Source organism: Bactrocera tryoni, chromosome 4, assembly GCF_016617805.1.
Source record: "Bactrocera tryoni isolate S06 chromosome 4, CSIRO_BtryS06_freeze2, whole genome shotgun sequence".
Classification (NCBI taxonomy): domain Eukaryota; kingdom Metazoa; phylum Arthropoda; class Insecta; order Diptera; family Tephritidae; genus Bactrocera; species Bactrocera tryoni.
In genome coordinates, this window is record NC_052502.1 from 28,013,900 (window position 1) to 28,026,053 (window position 12,154).

Consider the following 12,154-nt stretch of genomic DNA (forward strand, 5'->3'; position numbering starts at 1 on the left):
AAAGGAATCATCCACTATGAGCTGCTCCAGCCTGGTCGAACGATTGATTCTACATTTTACTGTCAACAATTGATGAGTTTGAAGCAAGCAATCGAAAAAGACCGTCAGAACTGATCAACAGAAAGGGCTTCGTCTTCCATCAGGACAACGCTAGACCATCTTTGATAACTCGGCAAAAACTGGGAGAGCTTGGCTGGGAAGTTTTGATCCATTGGACTACCATTTATTTCGGACAATGCAGAGTTCCCTTAATGGAGTAAAATTGGCTTCAAGAGAAGCCTATGAAAATTACTTGTCCCAGTTTTTCGCCGAGAAATCAAAAGTTTTACACTGATGGAATAATGTCTTTAGCGGAAAAATGGCAAAAAGTGGTCGACCAAAATGGTACATATCTGGTTCATTAAAGTTGTTAATAAACAAAATATATATAAGTTGATGTTTGATTATGAATACGAAAAGACTTTTTCGACTACCAATATAATGCCTGACGATCATAAGGTTCATATTCTGTTCTTGATTTGCAAGTTTAATAATGTTTGAAACTCTAACAGATATGTATAAACCAACCGTTAAGGAGCAGTGAGAAATTTGGAGGATTCTATTTCATTGCTCTAAAAGTTAGTGATTATGATTATGAAGTTCTAAATGATTATTTTTACTCGATTAAGAATTTAAATATAAACTACAAAAGAGTTGTAATAATAGTAAAAAAATTATAAAAAGATATAGAAGGATGGGTTTTAGGACAGTTGTACACCATACATGAATAGCGATGCTATATTTTCTTATAGAGATATTTATTTATCATATAGTACATATGTAAGTATACATACATATGTACGTAGTTCCTCTCACAAATATTGAGCAGCGCAAATTCGCTTTTGATTAACTGTTGTTAACATTATTGTATTATTGGGGAATTTCGTACATTCTCAAAATTCACAAATCTGAATCATTGGAAGAAATGATTACACAGAGCTGTGTGTTACCTACCACGATGGTGTCAAGTGTTAGTGTGTCAATTGGTGCCAAATATTTCTATACATACGAGTATTAGTTATGATTTTCACTAGCGCCCACTTAGCAAAATTGATGTGTAGGAAACATGTTGGCAGAAAGGAGAAAGCGCCAAGTTATGCTTGAAAAAAAAAAATTGCGCCCACAGGGTTGAATCTTAAGAAAACTTGAATACACTTGACAATTCTAAATAGAAAATAATATGCGTGTTTGTAAATATATACAGTAGGGTGTCCTAAGGTATAATCAAATTGTTTTTCCGAAAATCAAAACGAGAATCTCTAATTTTTTGTTTTCTTTTCTTAAACACGTATAAAATAATATTATTGCGATTGAATCATGACAACCGTAGCGACTTGACACCGAAAATAATATGTATGTAATGTATATATAGATGTATATCGTCACCTAAAATGCAAAATAACGTAACAACGCTTTTCATAAATTTACAGGCGAAGAAAAAACGTTATAACAGAAACCACTCATTTTGAAACAAAATTTGAGTTTTGGTTATAAAACGGTTACATATTGGTTATATATTGCTTATATATTGGTTATATCTGACAGCAGAAGCTGAACATTTTATGCTACGTAGTATATTTAATATGATGATTTGTTTAATGATACGTTGTTTTGCGTTTTAGGTGTGGCGATAATCTTTTAAGTACGATGGAAGGTAATTCTGGGTGCATGCGAAATCATTGAAATAAAAATCTTAAAAATTATAACTGTAATTGTAATTAGCACAAAAAAAGTATGAGCATTAAAAATTTCCGTTATATTTCGGCATTTTCAACGTGATTAATTATTCAACTGCAGCTGGCATTCGTGTTTGCTGACTCTCCATTTAGACAGTCGACGAAAATTCAGCAAAAACTTCACCAACAACACAAACTTCTTCTCTTTTGTAACTTCCCATTATTGCCACAATTAATTAATGACACTGTCATATAGACAAACACGGCATGCAGTCTAATGGAATAGCGGTAAATAATGCAATGAAGTGAAAAAAGTCCCAAGCACACATGAAACTTGTCGCAAAAGCCGTTGGCGTGGGGGCACACGTTGCATGCCACACCACATGAGGAAGAACTGTAAACAGCGTCAGGCAGTTGCATCATAAATGACGGGGATTGCGGTAAACTTGCCTACTTTAAAAGCCACCACGAGGTTGACGTGTGTGGCACTAAAGTGCAATCAATGCGCATTACTTAAAAAGCCAGTTTGTTTTTAAAACAAAAGTTTTCGAAATTTGCATATTATTTTTGAACTGTTAGACTTTATTATTGCAAGATTTGCAGTAATAATCACTTCCGTGTAAATAACCATGGCTGCGAGGAAGAAAAGGAAAAATGTCTTTGTATAATTTCCATGCAAATGTGGTGTTGTGTGTGCGCGCCTGCCACAACTCGCAGCCATAAAATGAAGCTGTGCTTGCGTTTCTTTGTGAATTTTGAGCGCCGCTTTTATATTGTTGTAGAAAATTGCAAATAAAAATAAAAATTGCAAATAAATATTTCTTCATGCTTTCAGTGATAACTTTCATGTATGTGTCTTTGAAGCGATTGTGCAACAATGTGCTTCCTCAACCCCAGCAAACAGTTAATAGATGTATAAAACGCAAAAATTTCGTATAAAAAAAGATGCGCACAAACTTTAAACATCTTGAAATTTCGTCACCTGTGCGCAAGCAACGCAGATTTTTGCAGATATCTTTTGGCAACTTTCACCAAAGAAGATAAAAGACTTAAGACACAAACTTGCCAGATTGTCACTGCGTAGAAGCATAATGAAAATTGCATGTACTCACCGTGTTTCCAATTCCTCAAAGCGTTTTTGATTTTCTGGCCGATTGATTAGTATTTGGAGCTGTTGATGCAACGCCTCGGCTGTGGATTCGGAATCGCAACGGTAGGCGTGTACGTGCAGTGGACATTTTGTTGCCGGATTATAAAGCAACAAAACGCATGCAACGATATCATCTGTTTGCACGGAGCTGGTTATGGCACTGTGTGGTATGAAATGTTTTGAGGAGCCCTGTTGAGTGGAGAGTGGAAATTATTTTAAATTTTTTGATGATTAAACAAATAATAAATGTAAAATTTAAATATGGAATTAAGTTAGAGTTAAAAAATATTAATTGTGAAAATACAAAACCAAAAAAATATAAAAAAAATAAAAAATACAAAAACTTGATTTTGATCGGGTTGTTTGTATGGCAGCTATATGCTATAGTAGTCCGATCTCAAAAATTTGTTCGCAGATTGTAGCGCTGTCTTGAAGAATAGTTCATGCCAAATTTCGTGAAGATATCTCGACAAATAAAAAGTTTTCAATATAAGGACTTAATTTTGATTGGACAGTTTGTATGGCAGCTATTTGTTGTAGAGGTCTGATATCGGCGGTTTCGACAAATGAGCAGCTTCTTGGGGTGAAAACGTGTGGCAATTTTCAGATAGATAAGCCAAAAACTGGAGGGACAGTTCGCGTGTAGACAAAATCAACTCAACTTGTAAATGTATAAATATAATTAGTATCTAAAATATAATAATTTAAATTAAATATATAAAAATTATTTTATAAACATCTGTTTAACAAATGAAAATTATTTTCAGCTTATGGAATATTATGAATTTCTCTAATTGTGCTAAAAGGAATAAATATAATTAAATAAAAAAGGACCAATCTTTCAATGGCTTTTCCGCTAGTTTCTTCAGTTGTTTATTATTTTAATTTAATTTGAAAAAATATTAGAAATTTCCTTGAACATAAACCATCAACTACCACTCTTCCAAACAAAGAAAAAAAACAACAAAAAAATCAACAGCATTACCAAATTCCTGCCGCCAATAATCGTTAAAAATTACCTATTTCACAAAAATTTTTCAACTTTGACTCACCTGCAATATTTTGATACCCTTGTGGGAGACCTGCAGCGTCACCTTGAGTGGCTCTTGGCCGCGTGACCGATCAATCAGATACGGCAGCACTGAGTTGATGACACGTGTGCCGCGCAAACCTTTCGCCTCCTCGGCGCCCAGAAACCAAACATAGTAGGATGCTTTTTGTACATCTCGTCGCAGGCGTAGAGCCATTTTTTATATTTCTTTACTGTAATCTTGTGACTTGGCCAAAATTCAAAAAGCAATAAATATGCCTTATGCACCAACTCCAGGCTGGTTGCCGGCTTTGCTGCTGTTATGGTCGAGCGTAGGTTGTTGGTTTGCGAACACAGCAAAGTTTTTCTGGTTTTTATTTTATTTTTCTATTTTAAGTGAGTTTCTGTGTTTATGTGGCAGTCAGTTTTTAGGTTAAAAGTAATTACTCCCGTTGAAAAAAATCGAAGGCAACTGGAAATAGAAAATAGAAAAAAAGAATGAAAAAATAAGTTGATAATATTTATTATAAATTTGTGTTTATATTTAAATGGTATTTAATTTTTATATATTTTTCTCATGATATGAATAATTTGGTTTTCTTAGCTGATATCATAAATAATTTTATTTAAGAATTCTGACAGATTCTATGATATGATATTACTTTCTGAAATTAATTTAAAAATTACAATATGTGCTTTAAAATATTTATTAATATATAATTATTCTAAATAATATTTTTAAAATTGTTATACTTTCAGTGATTATTGTTCAGAGTATTAAATATATGAAAGTTATTAGAGAGTCTATCGAGCAATAACTTTTAGAAATGTCTAAGAAATTAAAAAAAAAATCATTGTAGATATTTTTGGTGTTTCTATTATAGAAGTTAGTAGTCCTTTTTCAAACATTGTGCACAGTCTCAGAAAATTTTTTTCTCAAAAGGCTTAATTCTAAACTGAAAGCTGAATAAATTTCCTAAATATTTTTATTGCTTCAAAGGGTGACAAATGGCGAAAAGTCATTTTTCCATCCAATGGCAGAACCCGAAGGATACAATAATGAAAGAACATACATCGCGGATATAAATCAACTCTACACCAGCAGGTGTTTTTAAATAATTTAATCATTGGAAGATTCGTGAAAGAAGTTTATCTCAGTTGGGTTAATATGAACAAAAAACAAAAAAACTCTTAAATGGATAAACATTTTTAACTAAAATTATTAGTCTACATACATACTTATTGAACATAACATAACATCATTTTAATGGATAGGGTCAATCCCTAACTTGCCCCACTAGCAGACAAACGTGTCAATGGAATATTGGCCGCTTATGCTGACAATTAAAATACAAAAGAAATGCATTAAGAACTCAGTAGGAGTGCTAACAGGTCACTGCCCCATCGGCAAACATGTTAGCAGACGGAGAATACCATACAATGACTATTGTAGAAACTGTCAGAAGGAGGAAAAAGAGGATGTAATAAAACATCTTCTTTCTGAATGCCAAGCTTGTATAGGAAAAGAATTGCAACTGTCGGATGAGGAAATCTTGACGATGTCTCGGAAGTTGCAAACATTAAACTTTTTGAATTGATGAAATTCATCAGAAGCATGGGATGGTTCAGAGAAGTCATAATAGTGTGAGGAATTTTAGTTCCAGTGGTTTCACAATGGGCTTCCTAAGGGCCTATGTGTGTCGTCAGATGTCCATTCTACCTATCTACCGACCTATTGAACATTCCTGCTCAATTATTTTTGAAAATTTTTCTTGGAAAATCGTCCCTTTCAAATAAAGGTTAAGACATATAACGCATCTAAATTCAAATATCTTTTATACATAGATTGAAATAAAAGTTTCAAAATTTTGAATCACAAAACCAGAACTAATTGGATTATAAAAATATGATTTTTTCAAATAAGAAGCTAGATAGAATAAAAAGGAATTAAGGGGCGCACCTAGTGTGACAGCCTAAAATAGTTATTTTTAATAATTAAATAAAAAACTACTGTATAATTTTTTTTGAATTGTAAGGGTATATTTATACATACTACGTTACGAACACACAGTAAAATATTTGAAGAAAAATATTATTATAGATAAATTGCGAGTTACAATTGACAGATTGATCGGATTTGAAAAAAAAGTTGAATTTTACTAATAATTCCGGCCGTTTTTGGCTTGACAAAATTTAATTTTTGAACAGATGAAAAACTTGTATGTCATTGTAAGAAAGCGCATAATTTTTTTCTTAATACATTATTTTTTTATAAAGTTAACCGAAACTTTTACAAAGATAACCAAATTATAACGGAATGTAAACTTTTTTATAAAAATAACCGAATGATAACAGAAATTTAAAATATTTTAATTATAAATTTGGTTTTAAGATTATGTTTTATTAAAAAACAATGATTAAATTAAAAATTAAAAAAAAGATTAATTAATTAAAAATATGTTTTTAATTTTTGTCGGATTTTTGGGATAAAAATTTAATTTTTATTCAATTAATCCGGCATTGGGGTTTATTTAAAAAGCATTTTTATATATGATTAATATATAATGATAATAAACTTGGAATACAGTTTTTTTCCTAATCCGTTATTTAATAACAAAATTTTTTCTTTTAATTTTTAGTCAGATCTTTTAGAATCAAAATTTATTTTTAGTTTCTTAAATCAGCATTTGGTTTTTTATACCAAAGATTAATTTTAATTAAGATTTTTACAAACAAAAAAAAAAATAATTAAAAAAAATAATTCAATTGTCTTCTTAATGCAATATTTTCAATCCTGTACACACCAATATGATTTCTCGCACATCCGTAAAGAAATTTTTGGACAACCGTTAATTTTATTTTTCAGCATGACAACGTTTTGTGGAATATACTTCAATTTATATTTTAATACAATTTCTGTGCACAAAGTTCGGCCACAAATAGTCCGCTGTCATTGTATTAATATTAATTATGACAAATTTTTGTGGCTTAATTAAACTTTAATAGCATTTCACTATAAACTTTTTAATGAATTCATTAATTTCTTCCATACGCCTACATATTTGCTTCAATAATAATTAATTTTTAAATATATTTGGACGTTTTTTATTGTCACGTTTTCAATTGTCACTCTACTTACGTTGTCTGGGGAATTTAATGCCAATTCAAAAGACTTAAGGTACGAACTTGCTTTGGCAACGCCGAAAGAAATCGAAAAAAAAACACATTAAAATATGCATACAAAATTGTAATTATGGAAAATAAACTCAAACTTTGGCACGTACACACATTTTTTCAAATTAAATTTATTTCCTGTTACACAAACACACACACTCACATAAATATACGCAGCTAATTAGTTGGCGCGCATAAAATTAGCATAAAACACATTCGTGTGCTGCCAAAAATAGTTGCGGATCGCCGATTGAAACTTATGCGCTCGTGTCGATTTGTTGATAAACATTAACACTTTAGTATTTGCTTAAACAAGAATGAGGCGAGGAGGAGGAGAAAAGAATATATGGCATAATTTGCATTTACAAGGCAGAGAACTTAAACAAAATTAATGAGCAGCGACACAAGAAAGGCGAGCACGCAACACGGCATGCCAAATATTGGTACAAAAACAATAGTAACAACAAAAACAAAAACGCTAAAGGCTTTCCTGTGCCGCAAGCGATTCGCGACAGCTATAATAATCAATAAATATTAATGCGATTGAATGAGCATTTCGAGCTGACCGACCGTTTGTGGGTACGTACCCCGGTTTGTATGTGTGCATGACCCAAATAATTGCGCACGAAAAAAAATTGTAGCTTTAGAACACCAATTTTCAAGCTTATTTAGTTGCATGCTTTCTTTTGTAAACACATATATAGAATATAACGGTTAACGCTGTGACGTGACACTGTCACTGGGCCATGCCGCGCTAACAAATGACACAAGAATAGTAAACACTTTGACACACTATGTTGTTGTATGCATGTTTTCCAACACAAATGATGCGTGCATATAACAACAACAATATATTGTTTTGTAACTAATCGAACATCTTCTGTGTTTTTGGAATAATGTTATTATTTTTTAAACAAATTCTATTGATTAATTAATTATGTGATACTTTAGATTTACGATTTTAACTTTTCCACAACACACGCTGACCGCCACGCAACTACAAAGTATTTACGGAAATTTTATTATACACGAACAAAGTTTGCAGCGTACAAAATTGTATTTAAATTTATTTCACGCCGCGCTTGCGTGCTTCTACTCATTTCACTTCAAATATGCGCCGTCGAAATTGTGGACGAAGCGAGCGTTCGCCAAGCATGTCTCGATCGTGCTGCGCCGTGTGATTAACTGAGGTGATTTCGATAAATTTTTGGGTGGTTTACCGCTTTGATGGCGAACGCGCTGCTCAATATCTTCATGGCGAGCAATAATAATAGCTGAAAACCAGCTAGTCAAGCGGTCGATACTGCCCACAAGTGGCGGAGAGTAATAACACACACACACACACGTACACATAAACCTCTTCATATGCGCATATTTATGTGCGCCAAGCGAGCGCGCGTCCACCAATCGATGGCTAAGAGTTGTGGTGGCAGCCAGCGGGAGGAAAGCGTTGTGTAAAGTGTGATCAAGCATCGATCTCACCAAGCGTAGTCGAAATGCACATACATTATATGCTCATATGTGTCTATATGTTAGCTGCTTGCGTGTTTTGTCTTGTGCTGAAGAAAGCTGAAAGTGGAATTTTTGCTTGAATTTAAATTTTTTTCTTGCGTGTTTTACGATTTTCCTTAAATGCTCGCCGATTTGTTTTTTTCGGTGGAATGTTTTTGTTGAAACTAAAAGTTGTCGATGCTTGTTCGGTGGCCACTCAACGCTTAGGACGACGCTGTCGATGCTACTTTATGTTAATTTCTAAGCAATGTAGCACCGTTGCTCGTTTGTATGTCTCGCTTGTCTGCCAGCGTGTGATTTATTGCAAACTTAAGTACCTTGCTCGCCCACCTACTTGATTTGTTTACGTAGCCATTGAGCCATTGTAATTTGTCTACGCATTGTTGTTAATATGAATTTGAATAGCACTTTGCAGTTTTGTGGATTTTTAAGAAATATGTTGAAGTGGTTGAAGGAAATTCAACGCAAAAAGTATGAAAAAAAATAATAATATACAAAAAATGAAATAATATATAAAAAAAATTATATATGTGTATACATATATTGAAGTGAGAAAAAATTTATAATTAGGCATGCATACTTCTTTTAAAGAAGCTTGACTGATTTTTCTCTATCATCGAAAAATAGAAGGATATACAAGTTTTAAAAATACTATAGCTGATGTATTTTAGGAAATGATTGTGTGCAAACAGCTGGTCGAGGATATAATTTTTTTGTACCCACCGAAGCCGATCTGTGGTCGGAAAGAAAAATTCAATTATCCGAGTTTTAATTATACTCTCGCAAAGTTGCTAAGGAGAGTATTATAGTTTTGTTCACATAACGGTTGTTTGTAAGTCCTAAAACTAAAAGAGTCAGATATAGGGTTATATATACCAAAGTGATCAGGGTGACGAGTAGAGTTGAAAACCGGATGTCTGTCTGTCCGTCCGTCCGTGCAAGCTGTAACTTGAGTAAAAACTGAGATATCGTGATGAAACTTGGCACACGTATTTCTTGGCTCCATAAGAAGGTTAAGTTCGAAGAGGGGCAAAATCGGCCCACTGCCACGCCCACAAAATGGCGAAAATCGAAAAATCAATAGCCTTTTTTTTGACAGACAGACGCGCGAGTCGTGTCAAGCTGTCATGTTATTTTTGCCCAGTATTGTTTGGCAATTCATCATGGAAAGACATACGCCATTAAATTTGAAGTTTCTGTGTTTTTTCTTTAAAAAAGAAGGGAACCTCGAAATGGATCACCATTTATAAAGGCAGAAGAGACTTTTTTTGGACGAGGAGGTGATCATAACTCGTATGAGGCCCTAAAAAATATGCTCTGCGAACTCTTGTTCCCAGTAGCTTTGTCCTGAACAGCGTATATTAAGTTCGCTACGAAGTTTATAACACACAGAAAGAAACGGGGTCTACTAACAAGAACGACGTGATGTTCAAATGAAACAGAGAGGCGTTAAATCGCATGATTTTGGCGACCGTTTGACGGGGTTATTTCTCTCCTCTTTTGGGAAATAGAGATATTCCGCGACAATATAATAAAGTTCTAGGAAAAAACCGTCAACATCGTGTTATAATGCTCGCTATTGATGGTATTTACTCGCTATTGATGGTAACGACATTTTCTGCTTCATTTCGAAAGAAATAAGGCCAGATGAAGTCGCCTTCCCATAACCCCAACAAAACGATAAATTGTTGAGGATGCAAATGCGCACCCAAATAGCGACAATTTTGTTTGTTGACGAAGCCATTAAGCCAGAAACGGGCTTAATCTGAGAAGATATTTTTTTATAGAGTAGCCACCCGCGAATGTGAATTTGCGTAATAAACTTGTACAATTTCCAAGCGTTGTGTTGTAAGTGAAACGAGACATGATGAAATGGCAAACCTTACTGGACATGACTGGATGACCTCGATGACAACTTATCTGAACCTTACCATCTAACGGCGACTAGATACTCGTGACAACAACAACAACGTGGCTACCACGAGCTGTCAAAATTATGTTATCCCTATTGTGCGGCGAACTAGCCTCCCATTTTTAGAAATACCGATTTGATATTTAGCGCACATCTTTTGCTTCTCAAGCAGCTGCTAATCGTTCAGAATCACCAATATCCCATCGCTATCGGATAGATCAAAATGAAGTTCTCACTGGGAAGTATCACTTCAAGAAATTTGGCATAGATTTCTGTTTAAGGCAAGGCTATTATATTCGAACGAAATATTCAGATTTTTGCAATATAGTATATAGCTGTCTCTCTCATAAACTGATCGCACAAAATCAAGTTTTTAAATGAAAACTTTTTATTTGTGAAGGGTATTGTTTTTTCATGTTTTTACTTCTATTAGGACTAAAACTATTTATATTCTTCGTCCATTTGATTACTTTTCAAATAAAATGTCAGGGAAATCTTACGTTTTATTAGCCTAAAGCTATTATTATTTTATATTATGAGGCAGTTTAATGATTTTTCCAATACCATCGATGTGTAGTCATGTTATTGCATGTTTACTGTAGTCGAATTGCTTCGAACATCTACTGCCATATTAATAGAAGATAATTATTATAACAAAATATGTTATAACATCACGAGTATTGGTAGGTTTTAATTCAAAATTCGTCCGCCTTAAAAATTTCTCCAAAACGCAGCTTGCAGAATTGCGCTTCTTAGAGTTAAGCTCTTAATTGATTTAATTAAACCAGAAAAAATTTGATTTTGAACAGTCTGGTTCACAAAACTGAATGCCATGCTATGTTAATCCAGTCCCCAACAGCTTTTTCATACAAATACTTGTATATATATGTATGCAGTATAAAAACATATATATGTACATATGTAAAATGTATTTTAAGCGACTTACAAATTTCACTTGTCAGTATGAATTGGCACAAATGCGCACAAAAGTCAAACTGAAATTTCTAATAAAACTAAAAAAATATAGTATAGTGTGTTAGAGGCTAGAGCAGCTGTCCGACTTAGCAAGCTAAGCGCGCAATTAGCAGACTCATATGCATGCATCTGCCCACATTGCTACACTGTTTCAATTTATGTCATTTCGAGTTAAATTTATTTGCAACTACAACCATACTTATGTATGCAACATATTTTTATAGAAACTGAATAATAAAAATTGAGCTGGCAACTGGCATCAACATTTCAAACTGTCCGAATGAGTGCATATACTCGTTTGTGCAATATTTTCGCTTGCAGTCCACTTTTACTGTGACAATACTGCGTTGCATTTAAAATCAAAAGCGGTTAAACGCGTTCATCAGCAGCTTTCTGCTTTTCGCCGAGTGCTGACTTATTTGTTTTTGTTGCAGCTTCTTCTCTCTTTAATTTCGGCTAATCTTGCATTTTGCGTGCGCGGCCTCAGCAGCAGCTGCAGCCAACCTCTCGTTTGGCCGTTCGTGTTGAGGTTGTGCCACCGCTATCTGCCATCGCGATAAGCACTTGCAACAGCACTCAGCGCGGCTGGCAAGTGGCGACAGTGAAATGCCACCGCACCCAAAAATCAAATTGTGCGCAGAAGAAATTAGGCGCCGAAATGCTGATTTATGTGGAGATATTTGCCA

The 12,154-nt window shown here is 33.8% G+C and overlaps 1 protein-coding gene across 6 annotated transcripts in view; it reads right to left on the reverse strand.

The window, feature by feature from the left end:
• LOC120774072 (uncharacterized protein DDB_G0284459) overlaps positions 1-12,154 on the reverse strand; it is a 147,609-nt gene that overhangs the window by 8,128 nt on the left and 127,327 nt on the right. For all 6 annotated transcript variants that reach the window (XM_040103389.1, XM_040103387.1, XM_040103385.1 and 3 more), the window contains 2 exons: positions 3,918-4,367; positions 2,828-3,054 (listed from right to left, as the gene is read on the reverse strand). In XM_040103389.1, coding sequence (XP_039959323.1) covers positions 2,828-3,054; positions 3,918-4,112 — 422 coding nt within the window. In that variant the 5' untranslated portion in view covers positions 4,113-4,367. The remainder of the gene's footprint in view (positions 1-2,827; positions 3,055-3,917; positions 4,368-12,154) is intronic.